Here is a 26,949-nt window from a genome sequence, read left to right on the forward strand (position 1 = left end):
TTTATTAGATCTGGAGTTGTTGTTTTTCTTTGTTTTTTTCTAAATGCGTTTTTTTTTTTGGAAGGCCTGTGTTGTTGGGTGAGGTTTTGTGTGCGCTGCATTAGTCACAGTCGGTGGTTTGTCCTCAGTAGACAACTAGGTATATATCATTGAGGCCTCTGCCCATCCACTAATCCTCTCCCTCACCCCCGCCTCCCTCGTCTCTTTCTCCCCAGTCTTAAGTATAATATCTAGTTGGTCTCAGACACATTCATCTGGCCCCCGAGTGGCTCCTTACAAATTAACCCTGGATAGAGTTTGGAGGCAGCAACCTCTCACTGATCACTCAGCTTTTAACTTGGGCCGGACCTGTATGGTAACAGCATCGCTGTAGACTTTGAGACCCATATGGAAATTTTCTTCTGAGAGACGGAGACCGACAGTAGTGTTGTGAATTTTCTTTCTGATGCTCCGGTGCTCAGGGGAGGCTGTGGTGACTGTGGTTAGTCCAGGAGATGCTTGAAGGAGCCTTGGCATGTTCCTGTACAAATCCCTTAAACACAGAGATGACGAGGAGGAGGACATCCAGGTACACGCTTGGTGGCTCGCCACTGGTCAAGTGGTGGGATGGCCTGTTTGTTTGTATGTTTCCATAAAATCAGCATTTGTTGTAGGCAGCATAGAACCCGAGGTACAATAGACGGGACTCTTGGCGTCAGGCATTGAAATAATGGAATGTTGGTGTCCGTCTCTATTTCACTCCTGCAAATGTTGACGAGTGATGGTTATTTTCTCCACAAGAGAATGACTTGCTGGTTACTGCTTGGTTGTTGTAATGCTATTGTTTGAGTTTCAGGAATAGTTGAAATGCTTTTGGTGTGAAGCAGGTTTCCCTCTTTGTGCTTGGGAGGGATTAATGGTGCTAATCGCTCTGAGCTGTTCTGGGGGAACAATAAGGCATGAGGCACTTAATTGAAAATTCCTGCAACATAAATCCTTGTTTTAAAGGAACAGTAATACATAGGATATTATTTTATTGCATACTTTTTTTGCATTGATTTTTCCTTATTTTTACTTTCGTGAAACCACAGTGTAATGTCAGCACTGCTTGTGCGATGTTTTTAACATCAACAGGGGCAGTTTTCTTAGCAGCTTGAATTCTTTAGATGCAAATGAAATAAAGCTGTGGACACAAATGAGGAACATCAGTCCAACGCTGCTCACAATATGCAACTGTCTTTCTTTGTTCACAGTCCCAGAAACCCTGGATAGAAAGCACTTTCACCAAGCGGGAATGTGTGTACATACTTCCAGTGTCAAAGGACCCCCACAGGTATGTGCTTGGATGTACTGTAGTGTGCCTTGTGAGGATAGCCATGGAAACGGTGTAATTGTATGGTGTGTGTGTGTTAAAGTGGGCCTACGCTTTAACTACTAGTCTCCAAAGAGTAAAGTCTGTTTCCACATAATTTTAATGTTTTTGTCACTATAATTACAGCGTTAAGTAAGGGGGGGAGACCAGTGATGAACCTGTGTATAATATCTTGTTAGGGACGCATATTTGGTTATTTCCTCTCTGTCAGCTATTTTATTTGGATTACTTACTGAGATTGATTCACTTTAATTATTTATTTTAAATTGTAAAATATATTTACTATGTTTTCTTCTACTGTGAAAATTGAAGCAGGACTTTCCTGCAGACTTACTGGAATCTGACATAGCAGTGTTAAAATTGTACGTAGAAGGCTTCTTGGCTTCTCATGCAGGTCAGTCTTCACAATGTACCATGTGTGCATGAGAAGCACACACGAAATAGCTCAATTAAAGTTACAGTGGTTGATATAACAGTCATCCAGTTATAAGTAAATGGTCAAATTAAAACATCTTGTTAGTATAATTATTGGTTATTTATTATTAAATAGTTTTGTACTGTTGTGTATTTTAACCACCTCCTTTGCAGAACAATCCTAGCTTTCTCCTTGTGAACTCTCAGTGATACCTGGTTACTCTTTTCCCTGTGTTTTCTTTTACATCAATTATTTGTCACTGGATTTTCTTTGCTAACTACAGTACATGTTGCTGCTTGAAGATGATTCAGAGGTGTTGCATGTGACTGACCAAAGTGAGAGTCCCCTTGGCAGGTTTCACAACACTCTTGGTTAATTGCCAATCTAACTGCGCTACCTGCTTAGCTGAGAACCTTCCTTAATGTCCTCAGACTTTGTTTACTAAGAGCTTCCTTCTCACTAGGAGATATCAACCATTATAAGGTTTTTTTCTACCTTTGCAAATGTACTCCTCATTTTGGTGATTCATATTTATTTAAATGTAAGTAAATTATTAATTATGTTCCTGTGAAATTCTTTTCAGGTGCCTTCCAGGATGCCAGATTTGCCAACAGCTAGTCCGGTGGGTATACATTTGGTCTTTGTTCCCCTCATTCTTTGTTATTTGACAGGATTAGCATGTGGCAATCCATGCTAACCAGTTTCTTTACAAAGGCATGCAGGCAAATTCCTTTACAGTGTAATTCCACTGAACAGGAAACAATTTACCTCCAGGCTTTGTGTCAGGATGCACATTCTCGCCTAATGTACGCAATAACTGGAGGTGTGAAAATGAAGGCTTAGTTTGGACATTAGTTGTAATAATAGAACATTGATGACCCACAATTTAAGTCAAGCCTGTCAAACCTTGTTGTCATGGTTTGTCCAGATAAAACTTGTATTTTTTACATTATGTTGCTAAGGGCAAAATTAAGGGAGCCACTCACTCATGAAGCACATAATACAATAAACAAAGTAAAAAGCAGATGGGTAAGTTAAGAGAGAGGTAGACAAAAATGGGCTTCTTATTTCACCTTATTTAAGTTAGCTCAATGAGGTGGTTGGAAATGTTTCCAGTTGACCATGTAAAATGGTCTGAACCATGTATTTGGTTGCCACATACATCATCTCTCATGTTTGTAAATTTTCCCATTGCCCATATTATTTCCTGCGGGCTGCATGGTGGTGTAGTGGGTAGCACTGTCTCCTCACAGCGAGAGGGTCCGGGGTTTGCATGTTCTCCCCATGTGAGTGGGTTCTCTCCGGGTTCTTCGGCTTCCTCCCAGAGTCCAAAGACATGCAGGATGGGGATAGGTTAATTGATGACTCCAAATTGCCCCCCCCCCCCCCCCGCGACCCTGAATACAGGATAAGTGGTAGACGATGGATGGATATTATTTCTCTGCTTTTGAATATCTTTTTATAGTGATATACGTCATACATTCATCATGATTGAAATGTGCTATTGTTAATATTCAGCTGTATTTGGTTTGTTCTGTAACATTACCGCTGATATGTGTAGAATTTAATAGTAAGAATATTATTATATCAGTGAAAAGTGATTCTGCTCCCCCTGTAGATGCTGCTGTGGACGGCTGGTGCGGCAGCATGTTGGCTTCACAGCCAGCTTGGCCACGAAGTACTCGGACGTGAAGCTGGGTGAAAACCCCAACCTGTCCATGCCCGAGCTGGAGGAGTGGTCGGTGGAAAAACACACAGAGGCGAACCCCACTGACGCCTATGGTGTCATCAATTTCCAGGGAGGGTCTCACTCGTACAGAGGCAAGGTAGGAGGGCAAATTCTTCTCTACTGAAGGCGTGTTGTTTCTGTAAAAAGGCAGCGTATGAATGTTGATAACTGTGATATGGATTGTAGAAAAACAATCTTACACAGTATTTTAAGGGGTTTTATTCAACGTAGATGTGTGTGGACTCACGAATATTTATTTACATACATAACCCTGTGTACTTATGTGATAGGCAGGGATTCTTAAATAACTTTAAAAAAAAAAAGAGTCATGAATAACATTGTCATGCCATTGTTAACCAACCAACACAAAAGGAAAGGAACATGTGAAAAGAATTATTAATGTTAATTTAGTGCTGACACAATGAGTCATTCAAATAGTAATTCTTTGAACAAGAAGTATTGTTTGTTGATTTCAGCTTCTGGAATGTGATCACGCTGCCTTTCTCTGCTTTATGTGTTCATGTGAACATGCTTTTCTTGTGTCTGTGCAAACGTGGACAGTATGTGCGTTTGTCCCACGACTCGCGACCAGAGAGCATCCTACGGCTGATGCTGAAGGAGTGGCATATGGAGCTTCCCAAGATCCTCATCTCTGTCCACGGAGGAGTTCAGAACTTTGACCTGCATCCGCGCATCAAGCAAGTGGTAGGCAAGGGCCTCATCAAAGCCGCAGTCACCACCGGGGCCTGGATTCTCACTGGAGGGGTCAACACAGGTTTGTAGTCTGAGAGAGATTATTTTAGTCTTGACTGAAAACTAACAGGGATGAAGGAAGACATTTAAGTCGTGGGAAAATAATACAGCACACCTGTGAATCTTAAACTTCCTTCTAATTTTTAATAAAGAAATAGTATTGTTGTTATTTAATAGATATGTCAGCAAAATAACTTTCCAGCCCGACTCCCTTACATATTCCCTAAATGAACACTTAGACACTCTTATAATGTGCTCAAGCCTGCACAAACACACAGTGTTCAGTGTGTGAAGCGCTGATGTAGCAGAAGTAGTAATACTGGGCTCTAAGCGTGTCATTTGGCTATGTGTCGTGGCCGAGGTGTGTCTGCAGCCACAGGGTGACTTTAAGATGGTGTGGTCTGATCATAGTGTTTAAATCATTACTCACAGGGTCAATTACCCAGACCAGTGATTACTCTTAATGCCTCCGGTACGCTGACCAGTTGGGATGGTCTCCTGCATCACAAATTACTGCTGAATCCATGAGATCCATTAGCTGAGGAATGTGGTTCACAAACAAACCCAGGACTAATGTGCTTGTTGTGGGATTTGATCACAGAAGCTTGGGTGTTCTTTTCGCATGCATGTACTTGGCACACTTCGACTCGTCATAGATTTATACCAATATATACACATGCATACATACATACATACATATACAGGTGAATAGAAGATGATTATTGAATACAGTCCCAACACTGGTCTCATAGTTGGGAAAAGTGCAATGATGCGTCCTGGTAACCAGACGATTCCTTAGTAAACAAGCAGAATATTGTCACATCCATCAGTCTGATGTGTGTAGGTGTTCGTATGTTCACACTGTAGTTACCTGGTGTCGTGTGCCCAACACTGATCCTGTCCATGAAATAATGCAAGTATATTGATTGTTTAATGTATCCTTCTAATAGGTGTGGCAAAGCATGTTGGAGATGCTCTCAAAGAGCACTGTTCAAGATCATCAAAGAAAATTTGCACTATTGGGATCGCACCCTGGGGAGTCCTTGAAAACCGGAACGATCTCATTGGCAGAGACGTAAGATGCAACTCTTACCATCTCATTTGTTATTATCTCAAAAGATCTTGACGCTTTGACAGCATGTCTTAAAATGACTGATAACCTCTCCATATATTTTAATGTTGAGTCTTTCCATGACCTCATTGATTTTTGTCACAGATTGGATCGTTTTATTAAGAAACGGAAGTCATTTATCTCCTTTCTTGACTAAACTCTCCTGTCAACTTCCTTCTTGTGTCCACACTTCAGATTATTGCTCCGTATCAGACGCTACTGAACCCTCTCAGCAAACTAAACGTTCTCAACAATCTGCATTCCCATTTCCTCCTGGTGGATGATGGGACAGTGGGCAAGTACGGTGCTGAGGTCCAACTGCGGCGGGACCTGGAGAAGCACATCAACCTCCAAAGAATACACGCACGTAAGAAAAACCGAAAGTTCAATCCAAACAAGAAATATACATGATCACTTTATATCGAGAATAGCAGTCTGGGGTTCTTCCTCTGAAACAATGCTTAAACATTGTTTGTGTGACTGAGAAGCCATATGTGTAACGTTACTGATGTACTCATCTTGTCCTAGTAATTTAAAGTTTGTGCCAATGCCTCATTTCCAAGCTAAAAGCACCCCCTTCTTATTAGAAAAAACTTAATTTCTATGTTATGCTTTCTCTATTGCTTGGTAATGATGAGCATCAAATACAAGTTCTACTACCTCATCATGTCAGTCAGTGAACTGGTGTAATATGTGTTTCCTCATAAACACACAGCACATAAACATCTTCTGTTCAGTCTTTTTCTAAGCTGCAGTTCCACAAAAAGGCCATACAATTACCACAAAGCTGAAATTTCATCTCGGTTACATTAAACTGTAGCAAATCGGTTAACTCATTTCTTCCCTTTTGACCTTCTGTACTGGCTGTTAACTCTTGTTATTATTAACCATTATTTTTTTGTGACTTTTCGGATAATCACAGCACCATGAAAATTATGTGGGACAAGCTGCAATGAATAAGACTTGAGTAAGATCACAACCAAAAGGTTAAGTGGTTATTGTATTGTTAATTCCTATATAAGACATATATCATAACATACCCTTCAGATCGGACTAAAGGTTTAATCATTAGGAAGTCAGCTTGTCTTTGCCTTGTGGAAACTATGTGATAACAGTGAGCTGGCCATTATCATTCCAACCTCTCACTAACCGTCACTCGGGTGCAGCTGCATTAATGCTGCAATAATGTAACATAAACTGAAATGTTAAGCACACTCTTTCGACTCCTTCTTGTAGGAATTGGTCAGGGTGTTCCCGTTGTGGCCCTGATCTTTGAGGGGGGTCCTAATGTGATCCTGACTGTGCTGGAGTACCTTCAGGAGAGCCCTCCTGTCCCAGTGGTGGTGTGTGAGGGGACCGGCCGTGCTGCTGACATTCTGGCCTACGTACACAAGCAGACCGAGGAGGGAGGGTAGGAAACACAGAGGGCAGTGGTGGGCGGGGGAAAGTAAATGACTGCTATGGTTGGCATGCCAAATCTAAATCTTTATCAAATGACGTTTTAGTGTTCTTTTTTTTTTATATATAGCATAATTGCAGTAGAAATAATGGTTGGATGAAGGGAATGAACGGTGAAATGATCATATTAATTAACAGATATTTAATTAAATTAAATCATTCGGCAATTGTTTTATTACAAATTCAGAATTGTAGTTTAAAAATAGTGCTTTAAGTTGAGCATTAGGGAAAGAATAGCATAGTGTTGTTGGCAATTAATTTACTGTTGTAGACAGTGATCTTTTCTTTTCTTTTTTTGTTGTTTTTTTGTTGTTGTTGCAATTCCTTTGATGGCAGCATCGTTGGTGGCTCTCATCTATTTCAGTCCCAAGTATTTCTAACAACCCAGCAGTCGCCCAGTCTGTCACAAGTTCAACTATTTTAAACTCTCTCATAACAGAGTGCAGTTAAAAATAATCTGCTCATGTGCTTAATCAGCAAATTAAATGGGCACATAGTGCTGCAAAATATTATGAGACAATCACATAGGACAATCACAAAAGTGTCCTTAAACCTGGAATATGCCCTCATATTGTAAATGCCACCACCAGCCAACATTGCTGCTGTATGCTGTTTGATTATCTTTGACAGTGATCCAATGTCCACATAGAGAGATGGATAGTTAAACTGGATCACTGTGTTTTTCTAATTGAAGTTGTATCCTTTTGTTAGCTGACATGCAAAGCAAGTTAACCAGAATTGGTTAATTATGAGCTCCATCATTTCTGTTGAATCAGGATTTTCCAAACCAGCTGTGAGCAACAAAAAGGTTGGGATTTGCTACAGGAAACATACAAATCCAGAGCAGATAAGATTACGGTTTATCTATTCCCTTGAAGGTTGGTTTAATAGCAAAAGGCTTTTCTTGAACAAATAACATTTAAATACACTGAGTGATTGTGTGGCTACAGTATATAGCCATACAGCTGAAGCATTTAATGTGTACTACACAAGAAGAACATGCAGCATGGAATTATAACTTTTACATTCTACTCTCCAAGAGGACATAGTATTAAAATGAATTAATCGAAATAATATAACGTCACACATACATAGAAGGTGCAGTCTATTTTTCATCTTTGAATCCTTTTGGAAACATTCTCCTAATGTCTTCTCTCGAGATCAAAGCACTTTGTGCTGGAATCAAACCTATATTTTAAGTGTGTTAACAGCTGTGTGGGTTTGAGCAGTGCGACTGTAATCACGTTATACTGTAATTCTTCTCCAGTCGTCTTCCCGACGGAGTGGAGACCGACATCATCGCAACCATCAAGAAGACCTTCAACTTCAGCCAGAGCGATGCCATCCACCTCTTTCAGACTCTGATGGAGTGCATGAAGAGCAAAGAATTGGTACATTCATGCATTTATTTAATCACTTTCACACACTTCCAAACCATTATGTTCAGTTTATATTTATTTATTCCCATGTAAATGTTTAGCGGTAAACTTGCAGAGATCACAGCCATTTGATAACATTTCTGAAAACCAAACACGGAGCAGCTTTTAGCTAAATTAACCGAATGAAGCACTGCCACGGAGACAACTGTGGTGGTCCGACTATTAGTTTTATAACGTGATATACCACAAACTCTTGAAACATCTGAATAATGTCTGTGGGAACATGTTGATAAGTGCTCTCTTGTTTCTTGGAAAACAGATCACTGTGTTTCACATTAGCTCCGAGGAGCACCAGGACATTGATGTAGCCATTCTGAGGGCTTTACTCCAAGGTTAGTGGATGACTTCTCTCTGAACCTTTTTTCCCCCCTCAACTTATTTAATAAGGGAACCGAGTCACAAAGTTGATTCAGTCTATTCCTATACAGAGGCTGTTGGCATTGGGAGATAAAGACTTGGTAATGTTTTCATACTGATATAGATATGCTTTGAGAAAAGCGTTCCCCCCGTGTGCCCTTCTCTTTGTGTTCCTGTGGAGATCATGTTGCTCATATTCACAGGGCCTCTTTATTCCAACACTGTAAGTCACTGAGATGCATGTCAGTCTTCTCTGCACTCTGTTAGAGGAAGAGGAAAAAGTTGCACATACTTACTTACTTTGTTGTCATTCTGCTGTAGATGATCTGTATCTTTTTTTTTTTTAATGCAATTAAAAGGAAAGAAAGCTGCTGTGTGAACACAGACCTTCTTTCTCTTAAAAATGGAGCAAATGATTTACCTGTTTTGGGTGCAGCAAACTAATAATTCAAGTTTATTTAGACAAAAGCAAGGAATTTGTGAGTGACTGCAGCTGATCGATAGTCTGGAGAAACCGGTTCTGACACCGAAAAGACAAAGCCCGTGACTGAAAATGTCCACTCTGGCAAATATTTGTCTTCCTAAGGTTCAGTCCTCCTGGTGAAACAGTAACTCATCCTCAAAAGGACCCTGGAGTACAAAAGCTCTCCGGCTTTTTAAAGAATTTAGTGCTGCTTGAAGATCTTTCGCTCTTCCATTAGGATTCAGCTCATCTATCAGGCTGGATATTAAATGCAAAGTCACTTGAAATCCCATCACTGTTGTTTTCAACAAAGATTTTTAAGCAGACAGACGACCTGAGAGCTCAGATTATTCTTCATTTTAAGTTCATCTAATTCCCACTGAGATGCTTATTTGACAGCCACACAATCAATGCTGTCTGAACAATGATTATGATCGTTTGATTCAGATGGCTCCTCAAGGACAATAAAGCAGATTAGTGTGGAAAAGAGCAGTAGACTGAACGGGGATTTACTTTGTAGTCCGTTCTGCTGCGTTGCTGTATTAGTGTGTAATTGACTGTATTACTGCCCTGGCCCTGCTCTGCTAACCCTCTCTAATCCTGCTAGCTTGCTACCAGGAAATACACAGTTAATAGGGCTTTACTTGCCTGGGAATTAATATCCGTGCATGTATTATTTACACATGGCTGTACCTGTGTATTTCAGGCACAAACGCATCAGCCTTCGATCAGCTGGTCCTGACTCTGGCCTGGGACCGGGTAGACATAGCCAAGAATCATGTGTTTGTGTACGGACAGCAGCTCCTGGTACGTATGTGCGTTTGTTTGTCCATCTGTATGTGTGTGTTTTTTTGTGCAGGATTGTTTGCTTAGCTCAGCATTAGTTTCAAACCTTTGGATTTGCCCAAAATGACCCAGAACTTCTGCAGTATATAGTCCGGGGACGGGACTCAGGCAGGCTACCATAAACTGCTTGTCTTCGCTGTAACATGAACTCTAATACATTGTCTTCATAAGCTGTCCTTAGTGCTTATGCTTATTTTGAAACTTTGGAGAAGTCCTGGCTTTTGGGTGAATGAGAGCATAGATAATATTTATTTATATTTCTTGTGTGTTTTTTTTGTAATGTGGACACATTTTTGGTGTTCTCCCTCATCGTGTTTGTTTTATAAATAATACATTTGCTATTGTGCGTATAGGTGAGCTCCCTGGAGCAAGCAATGCTGGATGCGCTCGTGATGGACAGGGTGGATTTTGTTAAATTGCTCATAGAAAATGGCGTGAGCATGCACCGTTTCCTGACAATCAGTCGGCTGGAAGAGCTCTACAACACGGTAACTTTATGAAACACCCACCAGACTCTGAATAACTGAGATGGGCTGTATGTATATATGTTTTTCAGTGTTCTGATTTTTTTTTTTTTTTTTTTTGGTATCTTCTCTTTTAGAAGCAACCTCCCAACAACCCAACTCTCCTCCACCTGGTTAGGGATGTTAAACAGGTACAGTCAGTTCACTCTGCATCATTTTATCAGTTGATGTTAAGCAGATACTGTTACTTCACCACTTTGTTTCTGTGCCTTCATGCAGAGTCATCTGCCTCCAAACTATAAGATCACTTTGATTGATGTGGGCCTGGTTATTGAGTACCTGATGGGCGGGACGTACAGGTGCAACTACACCAGGAAACGCTTTCGGATTATTTACAATAATCTCCATGGCAGCAATAGGGTGAGTTGGAACTGTGGCATCTAGTGGAGTGTCTTTGCAGCAATGTCCAAAACGTCTGTTATGGTATTGATATGTAAAACTTGTCGTGATATGTACATTTTACTTTTAAATTGGTACAATTTCACTGGGGTGGAAACCTGACAAAAAAGACTATCCTCAGTAACATTTCATTCATCAACTAATCTGAAATTGTTTTCATGTTCTGCAGAGGTCAGGGCGCCACACAGCAGGTGCTGGTTCTCATTTGAGGAAAAGTCATGAGTCTTTTAGTATGCAGGCTGACAAGAAGGAGAAGACGAGGCACAACCACTTCATCAAAACTGCGCAGCCATACAAACCTAAGGTAGATATTTCAATTGAAGTAATAATGCTTCCTTTAGACTGTGGCATCCCACATTCCTAAAATTGAAAAGTTCTAGAGAAAAAGATTTGTCTCCACACCTAATGGGAACAATTCTGTCTGCCTCTACCCCACTCGCTGCTCCTCCCTTCTCCTTCTAGCTTGAGTCTTCCATCGAGCAGAACAAAAAGAGAAGCAAAGAAGAGATTGTTGACATAGACGACCCAGAGACACGGCGGTTTCCCTACCCTTTCAATGAGCTGCTGGTGTGGGCTGTGCTGATGAAGAGGCAGAAAATGTCACTCTTCTTCTGGCAACACGGCGAGGAGAACATGGCGAAGGCATTGGTGGCCTGTAAGCTTTGCCGATCGATGGGCTACGAGGCCAAGAAGAGTGACGTGGTGGACGACACCTCAGAGGAACTCAAGGAGTACTCAAAGTAAAAAAAACTTCTCTTTTGATTAATGTCAAGAAACTATAAAATCGTCACATTTCTCTACATCTACGGACTAAACAAACTGCTCATGTATTGCAGCGAGTTTGGGACGTTAGCGGTGGACCTGCTGGAGGAGTCGTTCAGGCAGGATGAGACCATGGCCATGAAGCTGCTCACCTACGAGCTGAAAAACTGGAGCAACTCCACTTGTTTGAAGTTAGCCGTCTCCTCCCACCTACGGCCCTTTGTGGCTCATACCTGCACCCAGTTCCTGCTGTCAGACATGTGGATGGGACGTCTGAACATGCGCAAGAACTCCTGGTACAAGGTTCATGTTCCATCTAGATTATTATTTTTGGCAACACACAAAAAATATACGTGCTGGAATTAGGGCTTTTCTTTTCAGTAGCTGCTAAGGTTGGACATTGTGAATTCTACGTCTATATACAGCTTAATACAAATATTGAACCATACTGTAGTGGTTTGATATTTGTGTTTAGTGTAGTTTTGTCAACAGGTGCAGTGGTCTTCAGGCTTGAACAAAGGTCTGCTTTCATATCTTATCCCAATCTCAATTCAAGTACGTTGTTGATGCCTCTTAGTTGGATGATTAATGAAGATACAAGGAACAAAAAGTATTAAACTAGTTTATCCCAGGTGACCTCCCTGGAAGGATTCCCTGAATTGCAGATCATAACCCATTCATAAAACCTGAGGAACTACCTACACAGTAGAAATACTATGGTGATTTAAAATTGAAATTCTGTTAGAAAACCTTTTTTTTTTTTCACTTCACTTAACTTTGGATTTTTATACTTGCAGTCATTTCTTTGATTTAGGTGACAAATGATAAACTATTTAACAGTGTAGGGACTCCTACATCAGGGCTTCACCTGTTTTATATTATCAAGAAAGGAAAGGAGTGAAAAGCCACAATTCTGCACTTGGGTAATAACACACTTGGGATTCATTGGTATGCGTCTTTCAAAGGATGCTCTTAAGAAATAAAGAATCATCCACCCACATTAGTGTATTTTTCTCTAGGTGATACTGAGCATTTTGGTGCCTCCTGCCATCCTACTGTTGGAATACAAATCCAAGGCTGAGATGGCTCACATCCCTCAGAGTCAGGACGACCACCAGATGACCATGGAGGACAGCGAACACAACTTCCAGAACATAGCTGAAGACATCCAAATGGTTCGTTTCAGTCCTTCCTTTTTTCCTTTTCATTTGAAACTCTTAACATATCGGATCTCCCTGGCATCCGTAGTTTAGGTGATGTTAAAGGCTTAATGAACTGTGAACAAGTTGTGTGTCAGACTTCTGCTTACTTTCTTTCACTCACATTCTTCTCTTTTACTGTGATTTTCTTTCTCTTATTTCCTTTCTGCATTGTGGACTGATGTTCTCTGAATTGGGCCTTTTTTAACCTCTGCAGGATGTGTTCAAGGAGTCCCGATCTCATGACCTTGTGGATGCAAAGAACGACATGGACACACACGTTCGCTCCAGGAAACTTCCCTTAACCAGGAAAATCTATGCCTTCTACCACGCTCCCATTGTCAAGTTTTGGTCCAATACGGTATGGAGGTTACAGAAGAGAATACACTTGCACATACACTATATTGCCAAAACTCACCCATCCACATAATTGAAATCAGGTGTTCCAATCACTTCCATGGCCACAGGTTTATAAAAGCAGCCAGTGGAATAAAGTGGAAGTGATTGGAAACGACGGCACCTGAGCCACAAAGTGGTAGGCCACGTAAAATGGCAGGGTCAGCGTATGCTGAGGCACATAGGGCGCAGAGGTCGCCAACTTTCTGCAGAGTCAATCGCTACAGACCTCCAAACTTCATGTGGCCTTCAGATTATCTCAAGAACAATGCGTAGAGAGCTTCATGGAATGTGTTTCCATGGCCAAGCAGCTGCATCCAAGCCATACATCAGCAAGTGCAATGCAAAGCGTCGTATGCAGTGGTGTAAAGCACACCGCCACTGGACTCGGACTCTAGAGTGGCAAATCGCGCTTCTCCATCTGGCGATCTGATAGACGAGCCCATCATCAGTGTGTGACCTCACAAATGCCCTTCTGGAAGAATGGTCAACAATTCCTATAAACACACTCCTAAACCTTGTGGAAAGCCTTCGCAGAAGAGTTGAAGCTGTTATAGCTGCAAAGGGTGGACCGACGTCATATTAAACCTTATGGTTTAAGAATAGGATGTCACTTTAGTTCATATGTGAGTCAAGGTAGATGGATACTTTTGGAAATATAGTGTAGTAGATACACGCATTCATTGTACAATTTCCTGTGGGATTAAAACGTTTTCTGATTCATCCAACCATCTATTTCATGGTTGTTTATCTATGTAGGATCCTGGGTGAAAGGATGTTTCTATCCAGGAATAGTAGCATTGAATATGTACAATTTTGCTCTGAAAGGAAGAGAATTTTCCTGATTGTCACAAACTGTAATGTGTGTAAAAGTGACTTTGTTGCCTAACTTAGTTCCTTTGAACATTGCTTAATGTTTAAGGGTTCCCTCCACCAGCATGGTCAGATGCAAATCCCTGCTGTTGTCTGTCCATGCACACCACAAATAGGAGAACGGGACATGGTGCAACAATGTCTTATCTGACACCCACACAGAAAGTGGTGACACTGTCTCACTCTGTGTATTTTAGCATTGAATTGGTGGACAGATATTGCCACAGCACCACCCACAGGAAAGCTCAGGGAACACAATCAAAAAAGAAACAATTGTCAAAAAGGCAGCGGTGGTAGAGGTTGAATCTACACTTACTACCGTCACATTCACACTCCTGCACAGGATCGAACACTTGTTCTTATGTTATTTATATGCAGAAGCCTGAGGCTGGTTCTCAGGAGCCTGGGAGTCGCCATTGAGGGTATAATTTACAGGACCAGGTTTGTTTTTCAGGCTGTGCAAGACTGAGAGGTGCTGATACCATCACTGAAACTGCTGGTCTATGTAACATAGCCTGTGAACAAGCTTATCTACATCTTCTGTAACTGCTTCCATTCCGATTTCAACGCACCAATGCAGCACACAACAACTGCTTAACCGTCAGATGGGAGTGTTAATGGTTGATTTTCCAGCAGTTCACACCTTGCTTGTTAAGGTTCAGCAATTTTTGTAATCCAAGGAACTGGACGTGTGCGAGTGTGCACGTGTAATTTTACCCGCTCATGTGGACAAACTTTCCCACAGGCTGCAGTATGGTTGTACGAAAGCGCTACTTCCTGATGTATATTAAGATATAAAAACACATTATTTTTTTGATAGTGGAAGGCAGAAGAACTCAGACTTTTTGCACTGATATCGCCTCATGTTAGAAGTCATTATGCCTAACATAGGGTTGATGAATGCGGTGACCAATCCAATCGTATACAGTAGCTTTATTCAGTTTAACAACAAATACTGATTATTGCTGCTTTCAATTATTAGTTGTATAAAAATAATCCCCATCTCCATTTCTTATATAATCCCCTGAACCTCTCATTCCTCCCTTCTAAGTAAGACTTTGCTGGGAACTGTGTTTTTTCACTTGAAACCGAGATCTCACACAGCTAACCGCCAGCCGAGCTCTGAGAGCTCAGAGGCCTCAGTCAAAATGGCAAACTATTTACTGACTTACAATGACGAGGTTCAGTTCCTTTAGAGGGCCTCATCTGACCTCCTCTCAAAATATTTCAGAGAGGAAGCCCGTCTAGGGAACTGTCTGAATTTAGAAGCTCTTTGTCAAAATGGGTCAGTTATCTACGTCCAACATATCTTATATGCATTTCCCACATTAACGTAGTTCAAAAGAAATACAACTTCCCAATTCTTGGTAAAATTGATCCTTTACTTGGATTTAAAAAAGTATTTTCTATCATTTTTTCAGAGTTGTTTATGGCCGTTTTTATTGTGTCTCACCCACCCTCAGCTCTTCTACCTGGGCTTCTTGATGTTCTACTCGTATGTGGTCCTGGTGAAAATGCCTGATATGCCTTCTCCTCAAGAGTGGGTGGTCATACTCTACATATTCACTTCTGCCATTGAGAAAATAAGAGAGGTATGTGCAACAGAATTGTAAAGACACGTATTGTCAGGTTCTATAATGTAAAAATTATGCAACTCATGAACATGTAATTCAAAATTTTATTCTTCTTTCCTCCATCTTCCCGTTTCTAGATGTTTATGTCTGAAGCAGGCAAAATAAGCCAGAAGATAAAGGTGTGGTTCAGTGACTATTTCAATGTGTCGGACTTTCTGGCCATTGTGACCTTTTTCATTGGCTTTGGCCTGAGATTGGCTGGAGGTGAAGCCTTCGTCCCTGGGAGGACAGTGTATTGTCTCAATATCATCTTCTGGTACGTGCGACTCCTGGATATACTGGCTGTCAATCAGCAAGCCGGACCGTATGTCATGATGATTGCTAAAATGGTGAGTTCTTGTGAAAGTGAGAAGTCACGCCGCTGCATGATTTAGAGTAAGCAGACATTAGACATCAGTGTTTGTACACAGTCTTAAAGCTGTCATTTATTTTTCTTCTCTCAGAGATGCAATGAACCACTATAGTATTTTATTATTTTTATTTTACTACAAGTGAATTTGTACTAAGCCAGGAACATGTTTTAGTAGTGAATATTGTATAGTACATTAGGCCATGACTATATTACAGACAACTTCAAATGATAGGCTTCAATTGTTCTGGAGCTTTTTTACGTTAGGGTTCTTTGTAGTCCGAACATTTTATAGTTACTATGTTTTTTCACAAATTGCTCATATTAATATTTGTTTTTATTAAATCAGTTCCATTATTTATATTAAAACAGCATTAATCATGCCTACATGCCGTTACCAGGTATGATAACTTGCTGTATTATCCTGAGCACCCCCATCAGTTTTCGAGCAGACTTTTTACCGATGCTGGCTATTTTTTCCATTTACTGTGCACCATATTGTAGTTTTAATAAAGTATTTATACAACCTTTGAGCTGATAGCTTACCTTCAACAGAATGTTGGATGAAATGATGTTGCAACCATGTGAAAAAATAGGTTGATTTAATTTTGTTAATGGAGTAATTGACAATTTTAAAAATACGCCTTCTTGCTTTCTTTGCAAAATTGAGCTCAATATGAAGCTATAATCAGCAGCCGATTAGCTTTGCATAAAGCATAAAGACTGTGGGAGAAACGGCTACTCAGGGTCTTTCTGAAGCCAAATCTGCTTATCAGCATCTCTTAATTTTACTAAGTAACAAGTTATTTCTGGTTTGTTTTATCCATACATACGACAAAAGTGCAAAAACAAAATTTGATTTTCTTGGTTCAGTCAGCAGATTAGTGAGCTTGTAAGTAGTTTTTTTTTAACCTTTGAGCAGAATCAGAATAGTAATTTCCCCTGTTTTCAATCTTTATGCTAATCTAAATCGCTGCTTGCTGTGACTTTTTGTTTTCTGTAGAGATGTTATAGTGTTATCGTCCTTCTCATCCAGTTCTCAGCATGGTATTTCATAAAATATCGAACTCCTTCTTTTAAGTAAATATAGATGTAATCAAAGCATAATCAAGTTTCCATATAAGTATACCTTCATAGCTCTTAAGTAGTCTTAAACCCTTACAACATTACTTTGTCTTGCTGTGGGGATTTCAATAGCAACATTTTAAAGATGTTTTATCCCAGCAGCTACAATCAATAGACACCAGACCAAATCAAAGACTTCATGAACATTACCTTTAATTTAACAAACTTGTATATCAAAAGTTAAGGGATATTATCTGATCTTTTTAAGCAAAAGTAATAGAAAAGTGCTGATTTTGAATCCCCAGAGTAGAAGTGTATGTCCTTAAGAAACTGGCTTTATCAGTCTTATATTATTTCAAGCAGTGTTTATGCCACATTTCATTCAGTATGTGTAAAATCTCTTGCAGGTGGCCAACATGTTTTATATTGTGGTCATAATGGCTATAGTCCTGTTGAGCTATGGCGTACCCAGGAAAGCCATTCTGTACCCAAACGAGGAGCCCAGCTGGACGTTGGCCAAAGATGTCGTCTTCCAGCCGTACTGGATGATGTACGGGGAAGTGTATGCCTATGAAATCGATGGTAAGGACGATGAGGATGGTAGGGGAGATTACGAGGGTAAGAACAGTTTTATTCATAGCTTCTCACCAGGCATGATAGCTGATTATCACTCCAAACAAGCACTGGAAATCAATCCCACGATGCCCTAATCATTGCCTCCCCTCACAGCCTCTTTCACACAACATGGTTCACACGCCGACGCAGCCAACACGGGTATCTTTGAGGAGGGCAGGGCGTTTTGCTTCACCACAGCATTGACTGCCTCGACTCGGCTAAAATGATCTGGGTGTCATGCGACTTTTAAGTGATCATCTCTTGAGTCGGGTGCATTTTCAGCTTCGGTGGAGCAAAACACCTGGCTGGTCTCCATAACCTGAGTTGGCATCCGGAGGTTTCACACACCGTTGAAATTTCTCACATGGTTAGTCATTGTTACTATGATATGGAAGTGGAGAATAGTCAGAAGTAAGTTGGTCGAAACTTATTCAAGGAATTGAATACTCAGGTTTGTTGTAAGCAGCTAGGGGGGGGGGGGGATTTACATAGTTACAGCTAATAAATCAAATAATGTATAGGGATGATGCTGCCAAAACCTTTCCCCAAAGTTTAAACATTACAATGAATACATTAACATTAAATACAAATCTGATTAGGATTTTATATTTAAACAAATATTTCAATCCAATTTCAAGTTAATATTGTCCTCTTTTGTCTTAGAGTTTATGAGTGGTAGAGTAAGTTAGTTCCAGATTACCTGGGGGTTTGTATGTGCGTGCATGCTTGCAGTTGTGTGCATATCCTGAAAGACTCCTCCTCTCCACAGTGTGTGCCAATAACACGGAACAATCAGTACGGCCCCTGTGTCAAGCAGGAGTGTGGCTGACTCCCCTCCTACAAGCAGTCTACCTCTTTGTACAGTATATACTAATGGTCAACCTCCTCATCGCCTTCTTCAAGTAAGTACGCAACATTTGAGTGCTAGAAAAATGTTGCTACTCATTAGCTTTGGGTTATGTGTTAAATCTTCAAATATTGCTGGCATTTTCCGCAAAATAATTGTTTATACTCTGTTTTCCAGTAACGTGTATCTTCAGGTGAAGTCCATTTCTAATCTGGTGTGGAAGTACCAGCGCTACCACTTCATTATGGCGTACCACGAGAAGCCTGTCCTCCCTCCCCCCTTCATCCTCCTCTGCCATATCTACTCCCTCTTTTGTATGTGTAGAAAGAGGAAGAAGGAACATACTTACGGACCAAGTACGACCAAACTAATGTCATTTTTATTTATTTTTCCCAGAACAAATATCTGGAATTTAAATGTTTTATTTGTGCAAAGCAGTGGCATTGTGTTGCTGCATAACTTCACATTAAGTAAATAACACGTCTGCTTTATTTCTGTTTCAGAGCTGTTTCTCACAGAAGAAGACCAAAAGAAACTTCATGATTTTGAAGAACAATGTGTGGAGACGTACTTTCACGAAAAGGATGATCAGTTTCACTCTGGGAGTGAGGAGCGCATACGTCTTACCTCAGAAAGGTGGGACAGTTAGCCTTCCCAAAGCATTTCGCACCAAAAATGCATTAATGGTTGTGTCCTTGGGGTGTAACAAGTGTGCATGCATGTGCATCCTCATGCTTGAGATGAACAAAACGGGGACCCCCTCACAACAAAATATCCATAGCGCTGCTAGACAAATGGCTAGGCACTAGAAAACACCTACTGGTTTACAAAAAGCTAATGTTCAAAAATATTGATGGTTTCAAATTAAATCAAATGAGAAACACGGCCGTCTGAATATACGGTAATTCTGAAATGTCTCCTTAAATTACTGCAAATTCATAAAATCAAACATTTCCAAAATTATTATGTGAAATTAGTCCTTTTTACATTTTAGTTTTAACAATGTAGTAATAACATTTTTGGAATAACTAACTGAGTCTACTGTCTCCTCTTTTCCAGGGTTGAGACCATGTGTATGCAGCTGAGGGAGGTTGGGAACAAGGTCAACTTTATAAAACGCTCTTTGCACACACTGGACTCCCAGATTGGCCACCTGCAGGACCTCTCAGCTCTGACTGTGGACACTCTAAAGACCCTCACTGCTCAGAGGGCATCTGAGGCCAGCAAGGTCCACAATCAGATCACCCGGGAGCTCAGCCTCTCTAAGAACGTGGTCCCCAGCATTGTCCCTGTGGCAACAGACACTGGCCCCCACTCCAAATCATCCATGATAGGCAAACGCAGTGTGGGGGCCTACTTCGGGTCCTCTTTTCCCCAGGGAGGAGCCAACATTGCAGATTCTCTTTTTGGGATTGGTGTAGGGGGAGGGGCTGGGACTGAAAGTGGCCGGAGAGTTGGGCCCAGCCATGGAGCAGGTCTGGGGCTGGAACCCAACCTGAACCCAGCATTGAGTCCAGAGAGGAGGGGGTTGTTTGGGCTTGGGCACTTTGCTGCAGAGGCTGGCTCCTCAGGCAGTGTCGGCTCCAGTGCCTTTGTCCAAAGTGCTGCGGCCATTTCCCCTCCGGAGCTACGTCTCCGAGGGCACTCTCTCACCCAGAGTAAGCTGACCCGTCCACAAGAGCCGGCCCTTTCCGACTCCCCATCCAGCCTGCCCAATGTGCCCTCCCCCGGGGCTCGGTTCCACATCGGCAGTACCCCTTCCCAGCCCAGTGGCTCCAGCCACCCAGAACTCGCTCTAGCTAAGCTTTACCAGCAGCCCATCCAGCCAGACAGCACCACTGTAGAGTTTGGGGCATTTGTGGGTAAGTATGAGACAGAGGGTCAATCTGGTGTTGATGATGAGATGAAAGAGGAGCGTGAAAGCTGTGTGTGTGTGTATCCAACTGTTGTCATTGTCTCTAAGACTTTGGGCTCTGCTCGGCCTGCCTGCTTGCCTGCTTGCACTGTGAAGCCTGAGAACAGAGAGGAGCTAGGAGGGGGGGAGAGAGGGAGCAAGGTGGGTTGTGGGTATGTAAACGAGGCATTCTGCGATGACGAGGGCAGATCAGGCTCTGGGAGAAGATCGAGCATGGAAAGCGAAGTCCCACTGGCTCCTGAAGCTGAATCATCACTGGGCGACACCCACGCAAACAGTGGCGAGCCAGGTTGCGCGCAAGCCCCTGCCGTGGCACCCAGAAGACCCCGCAGACAAAGGAGTAGGGACTGGAATATGTCCAGAGCACCTGCCCCTCCAGTGTCCTGCTATGATGAACAAAGCGGGTCAAAAATCCCGCTTGACAAGAGGAACACAGCAAGAGAGCCGAACACAACAAGAGGTTTGAGTTTCAGTCTGAGCTTAAGTTGAGGAGTGCATCTGCCGGTGCTCGGGCCTGTCCATCTCCAGATCAAGATCCCCGTAGACCTTAAGCTGGTGCCTTTTTCTTTTCGTTTCTCTGTCTGTCTGTCTGTCTGTCTGGACCTCTTGTCTGACTTGTCTGCTATGTTCCTGGATGGTTCTGAGGTTTTCACATGTTTGAATGATTGGTCAACTGGTTGAGGTTTTCAGAGTTAACTGTGATTGATTTAGGATTGGTTTGGTAGGTGGAGGTTAGGAGTCTCTCATAAGAATCAGATGTTTGAATTGTGATTATTAGAACTTTTTGTGGTGGTAATCATGTCACCACATTTGGCAGTGTGTTTCCTTGTCTTGTTCTGAATGCTACAAACAATTACCGTAGATTTCACAATGGGAGTTCAAGCAAATCATTTGTTATGATTGTTTTGGTGGGATATTGTTACATGACATGACATACATGGCAAAGATGAATTACTAGGAAAAAATGAAATGCATCTTTTTTTGATAAAGTTACAGTGTGATGGGGCAGAATCAATGGACCAAATGTCCACTGACAATATTTTCTTGGTTTCAGGGCATAAAGACAGTTTGGACCTCCAGCACTCCACACCCAAAGATTCCTCCACCTCCAGCAGACAGCAAAGCCCAACCAGATCGCAGGTCTGTGTATGAATGTGTATGCATGTGTGTGTGCATATATAAATATATGCATTGTTGTTTGGGTATGTGCAGTATATTCTTTTTATTTAAAACAAATAAATAATGTTTTATCAGTGTCAATCCTATTGGCATTCAAATGTTTTTTTTGGGTGCGTCTGTTCAAGTCTGTTCCTGTCAGTTTTACTTTTTATGTCAACACTTAGTAGCTTATTGATGATCAGTCCAACACTTATTTTAAAGATTGTTTTTTTGATCAAGTAAAAACGTGTGCCTCCATGGTAAGCTGATGTCTTTCCTCTTTCAGTATTCGCCACTATTTGCCAGTTATAGTAAAAAATGTGTTGCATCTGAATTAATTGCATGGTTTTACCAGAGGTCGGTAGGTAGTGATACAAACTTCAACCAAACTTCAACTCGATGCAGGCTCTGTTTGATAATCATCAGTTGGACACACATTTTAGCAAACTAACTTCCTACTTGTGTCTGACCTGCGGTGTCGCAGTGAATTTGATTGACTGGGTTGTAGGTCTCTCTTTTTCACAACTTGTAAAAACTCAGGATTTCTATTTCTATGACATGCTGCTGATTGAATACTGTAGACAAAGATTGATCGGACAATCATCTGTTGAGCTGAATTGGACAGATCCTGGTGTGTCTCGTAATTAATACAATATGATAATAGATACTTGATGATCTCTGTCTCTGTCTGTCTGCCTGTCTGTCTGTCTATCTGTCTGTCTGACACAGGCTCAGCCTGAAGGTCATGGTCATATTAGAGCGGTGAACTCCTATGCTGGCTTCACAGAGTTTGATAAAAACCCGGATTTCCTCCATCCTGACTCCAGTAAGCTCACAAAAATAACACAAGTAATACTTAGAAAATATCTGCTAAGGAAGACATTATTAAATATATGTGGCCATTTGAAATTTTACAAACACCACCAGCTGCATATTGTCTTTTTTACATTTTCGGTGTCTCTATGGTTGTGACACCGGTTGTGTTTTTGTAGCTCTGACAAAGAAGGACAAGAGCAGAGTTTCAGCTGAAGATATCCTCACCCACGAGGATCCCAGGGCTGCAGTACTGGTAAGAAATGTGTCCATGTCTTTACTGAAATGGCTACAAAGTAAATAAAACAACAACACAACTCTATATAATTTTACTCTTTAACATGAATAACTCTGGTTTCTCTCATTGTTTAACGGCTTCTCCTTACTCCAACAGGAGAGAGTTCAGGTGAAATCAGCCCAAGCCAGCAGCCTGTAAGTGTCCTCCTACTGGCCTGCAAGATGTGTATACAAACAAGCGCACACACACAGTTAATGATGTTTTATCTGTGCACCATGAGGATGAAGTTCACCTCATTTAGTCGCTTTGGACAAAAGTGTCTGCTAAATGCCCCAAATGTAAATTTAACCCAACCTAAACCTCGTCTAACCTGAAACTTCCTACTGTCTGATGGTGAGGACCCACCGGAATGTCATTTCCAAATAGGTTCTTACAAAGAAGACTGTATATGTAGGCGATGCATACACAAGTGCACAACTCTGAATTTTATAGGCACTCAAGTGAAATTATGTCTCATTTAAGTTGATGCATATTTGTTATTCACTTATTTAAATCCAGCACTCAGTGATGCACACTTAAATTATACCAGCACAAGCCTCTGTGTAGATTCATGAAGTAAATTGATGTGCATGTCATCTGTTTTGTTAAACTAATGGCTTGCCATTGTCTGCCTTTCTTCAGGCGAGCCCCTGGGGAAGATGCACCAAATGGTAAGATGTGCATTTTCACTGTAGTTCCTGCGTCTTGCATGGTTTAGTTGGGTCAGACTTGTTCTGTCTGGATCAGCTGGTCCAGCGGCATTTACACTTGCTCTAATATAAAGTGACATTTGACCTTTGCTTTTCTTGGTAACCAATGCGTGAGTACGTTTGTGTGAAATACAATCCACACTGTAACAACATCACCAAAAAGTAAAAAGATTTCTTTCCTACCTGATGTGGTGGTGATCCTTTCAATTGAAATGGAAAGACCAACTGTTTTGCAAGTAATTTTCTAACTTTGTTTATGGAAAAGCATAGAAAAGGGAGTGAACTCTGGTGTACAACACTTGATGTATGTATACTCGAGTTTCTGGATGAAAGCTTCACGGTGCCTTTCTTCTTCTGTGGTTCCAGCCACCGTTTCTCTCTACACGCCGCGACACACCCACCTTGGAGCCAGAAAGGACTGTGAGTAACCCACGCTGACTGACCAGACGGCACAACTGACTCAGAGCCATAAATAAGGGTTTTCTTTTCCCCATTGCATATTATTGTAAATACAATATATTTGGCTTTTAGATTGTTGGCTGAACAAAACAAGACATTTGAATACTTTGACGCCTTTGAAAATTGTGATGTGAAGTTTTTCACTGTTCCTTGACATTCAGTCAACTAGCCAATTAATTCATTAAGTAATCAAGAAAAGATTCTGTTGATTAATCTATAATGAAAATAGTTATTATTTTGAGCCCCATTTTTGACAACCAAAAAACTGATAATAAGACAGGCCTGGTTAAAATTTGCAGATATAATGCTGGTCTATTTTTCCTCAAGTGTTGTAGTTGATGTTTCGTTGTTCATGAGGGGGGGAAAAAGGAACATTCATGTATACAAATATGAATTTAATATTTACATGAAGGAAGTAAAACTTGCGTCAAGCATGAACTGTTGTTGTGAGGTCATACAGAGACGTCTACTGGTGGATATTGGAACAGCACAGGGTGTTTTTGTTAAATTAATGTTCCCCTAATGATTTTCCAATGTTTACAACTTAAATTAATCAATCAACTAATTCTGTCAAATATGAACATTTCTCTCCTTTTCTCTATAGCTATTGGCTCACCTTTCAAGCCCATAGAAAGCTTCCAGTACTCAGGTGAGCTAAGGAGAATAAGTTGTATGTCTGTGCTTTCATGCATTATTTTCCATTTAGTTTTGAGATTTTGATTAAAGTTTTACCAAGACGATGAATAATTCTGACTAATTCTGCACATACTTTTCCTCCTGCAGCTGTAGAGCGCAATAACTTGATGAGGCTGTCCCAGAGTATCCCCTTCACCCCTGTGCCCCCTAGAGGTAAGTCTGGCTCCCGGTGCGTTCCCAAACATGCCGGGTCAGGTGAAAACACCACAGACGGCCCTGAGAAATGACAGTAGGCAGTTAGAGAATGAGGAAGTTTGGAGGGATATCAGAGATGTGTTTTCTACATTGTTTTTGCCCTCCCCAACTTGCAGCTGTTAGCTTTAGTCACGCCCAAGCTGCTGCTGTTGAACAAAGAGTAGGTTCTGTCTTTTATTCATGTGTGTTGTGGGTTTTTTTAGCTTCACAATGCAGATGCACTTCCCTGTTGGACAGGAACTACTGGTTTTACTGATTTGGATGTTACTGGTTTGAATGGCAGTCATGCTGTTGTCAAACTTTAGATGTTTTTGACTGTGAACAAAGTCATCCGTGCAGTTTGTAGTCATTTTGTCATAGTGGTGTTAGGAAGGGATCTGTGTCTATTGCAACATACAGTTACATTATGTTTTAGAAATGGGTACCAACATAGTGTCAGTTATTAGTATAGTCTTATTAAAACGCCAATTTCTACTAGTTATCTAAAGACTCCTCTAATTTAATGCACAATTGTGAAAAAGGTTTTCAGTATATTGTTTTGCTTGTTCAGTCTTGAGCAAAGTTGGAGACAACTTTGTGAAAAAAACATGAATCGTCTTACAAAGGCAGTGAGCACATAATAAAAAGGGTTTGTAATTTGAAGGCCCTTCCTAACGGATATAAAACAGTAGATTTTTGTCACTGACCTCACATAAAACATTTACATATTGCTTGTTTGGACCATCTAAAGGACACAGGGATAACACGGTATCTACAAACAAAATGTTTTTTGCATTTCTTGTTTATTTGAACCAATGAGCTAGTTTAATGAATTCATCTTAAATAATGTATATGTTTAACAATATGTTTAATCTAGCCAGCTTAACCTCAACAAATCTCAAGAAGTCGGAGGCTGCAGAGCCGGCAGTTCCTGCTGCTACTACTGTTTTTTTTTAAAGGACTATTGCATCTCCTTTTTTGTCTGTGTTTAGTCTTTCTTTTTTGGCCTAAGTCGTGGCTCAAAAACTTTACATCCCTAGAAAACAATTCCGTGAGATTCAACCCTTCTTCTGCTTTTTTTGAAGTCCACCTTCCTAGTTACCATTTGATTTAGCTCTCACCAGCTAGCGTTAAGTAGCCACCTGTAGTCACTGCAGTTTGGTTGGTAGAGATTGAATATTTTATAAGCATTTTTTTTTTTCTGGTCTTAACTCAATCCTGCCTAAATATGTGGAGTGTTTTGACTTTGTAGGACAGTATAGACAATAAACAAAATTACAAAAATAACTGATTCAAAATAAATAGAAGCACATCTTAGAGAGTCATCAGCAGATATAAACCTTCCTTCAACAGTCTTAACGCTTCTGAGGAAGTGAAAGTGTTCCGTTATCAGCTATCACACTTTTTAATCAGCTATTGTGTTGCAACATTTTCTATTTAATATAGTTTCAAGGCTCTCCTTAAGGGACCCACCCAAACAGATTGTCACTGTGCCAGTGTTGTTCAAACCAGCCTGGAGGCTTTTTTTTTATGTGCCACCTCCCTCACATGTCTGATGCTCTGCTGTACTCAAATAATGCCCGAAAGGTTATCTAGTTTCCTGGATGCAAAACTTTGCAAATGTTGGCTGACATATCAGCCAGGAACAGAGAGACAATCTTCTGTTTCTGTGAGTTTGTTCTGAAGTCTTTCTGCTTCCCTATGATGAATGGATGTATTAGATTATATCAATCGGAAAGCAGTAGAATTTTGAGTGTTTTTTGTTCTGAGGTCAGAGAACAGAGATATGATATAAAGCCAGTCGATTCAATTGAAGAAAAGCCCACTCTGTTTATCAGTGTGTGTTTGTGTAAAGGGTGTTTTAGGTTTTGCCACATCCCAGAGGTTTGTTTCTGTGCACGTTTTCTTACTACGCGGATTGGTGGAGATAATGTTGTTGCAGAAAGTATAAACAAGGCTTTATTCACCTGCTGCTCTGTGTTCCCTCAGGGGAGCCGGTAACTGTGTACCGTCTGGAGGAGAGCTCCCCCAACACGATCAACAACAGCATGTCTTCCTGGGCCCAGCGGGGCCTCTGTGCCAAAATAGAGTTCCTCAGCAAGGAGGAGATGGGAGGAGGACTCAGACGGGCCCTCAAGGTGCTCTGCACGTGGTCCGAGTAC

General features: G+C 41.1%; 2 protein-coding genes across 2 annotated transcripts in view; both read left to right on the forward strand.

The window, feature by feature from the left end:
• Positions 1–499: 499 nt before the first annotated feature.
• LOC311018105 (transient receptor potential cation channel subfamily M member 7-like) lies at positions 500–6,774 on the forward strand (the record flags this gene model as incomplete). The annotated part of the gene is made up of 8 exons (XM_084016883.1): positions 500–568; positions 1,233–1,312; positions 2,350–2,388; positions 3,385–3,592; positions 4,057–4,270; positions 5,199–5,323; positions 5,555–5,726; positions 6,596–6,774. The coding sequence occupies exons 1-8, from the start codon at positions 515–517 to the stop codon at positions 6,772–6,774; spliced, it is 1,071 nt and encodes a 356-aa protein (XP_083873009.1). The 5' UTR covers positions 500–514.
• Positions 6,775–7,146: 372 nt separating this feature from the next.
• trpm7 (transient receptor potential cation channel, subfamily M, member 7) overlaps positions 7,147–26,949 on the forward strand; it is a gene marked incomplete at both ends in the record, with an annotated part of 21,661 nt that continues 1,858 nt past the window's right edge. Inside the window, 28 exons of the mRNA XM_084012227.1 lie at positions 7,147–7,187; positions 8,085–8,208; positions 8,516–8,588; positions 9,783–9,883; positions 10,276–10,410; positions 10,524–10,577; positions 10,666–10,806; positions 11,015–11,149; positions 11,308–11,500; positions 11,752–11,903; positions 12,627–12,782; positions 13,024–13,167; positions 15,539–15,667; positions 15,787–16,038; positions 17,531–17,705; positions 18,508–18,640; positions 18,763–18,941; positions 19,089–19,221; positions 19,645–20,447; positions 21,555–21,640; positions 22,388–22,484; positions 22,651–22,727; positions 22,866–22,903; positions 23,391–23,419; positions 23,825–23,878; positions 24,522–24,566; positions 24,701–24,766; positions 26,777–26,945. Of these exons, the coding sequence (XP_083868353.1) occupies positions 7,147–7,187; positions 8,085–8,208; positions 8,516–8,588; positions 9,783–9,883; positions 10,276–10,410; positions 10,524–10,577; positions 10,666–10,806; positions 11,015–11,149; positions 11,308–11,500; positions 11,752–11,903; positions 12,627–12,782; positions 13,024–13,167; positions 15,539–15,667; positions 15,787–16,038; positions 17,531–17,705; positions 18,508–18,640; positions 18,763–18,941; positions 19,089–19,221; positions 19,645–20,447; positions 21,555–21,640; positions 22,388–22,484; positions 22,651–22,727; positions 22,866–22,903; positions 23,391–23,419; positions 23,825–23,878; positions 24,522–24,566; positions 24,701–24,766; positions 26,777–26,945 (3,914 nt within the window). The remainder of the gene's footprint in view (positions 7,188–8,084; positions 8,209–8,515; positions 8,589–9,782; positions 9,884–10,275; positions 10,411–10,523; positions 10,578–10,665; positions 10,807–11,014; positions 11,150–11,307; positions 11,501–11,751; positions 11,904–12,626; positions 12,783–13,023; positions 13,168–15,538; positions 15,668–15,786; positions 16,039–17,530; positions 17,706–18,507; positions 18,641–18,762; positions 18,942–19,088; positions 19,222–19,644; positions 20,448–21,554; positions 21,641–22,387; positions 22,485–22,650; positions 22,728–22,865; positions 22,904–23,390; positions 23,420–23,824; positions 23,879–24,521; positions 24,567–24,700; positions 24,767–26,776; positions 26,946–26,949) is intronic.

Source organism: Eutrigla gurnardus, assembly GCF_963514095.1.
Source record: "Eutrigla gurnardus genome assembly, chromosome: 1".
Lineage (NCBI taxonomy): Eukaryota > Metazoa > Chordata > Actinopteri > Perciformes > Triglidae > Eutrigla > Eutrigla gurnardus.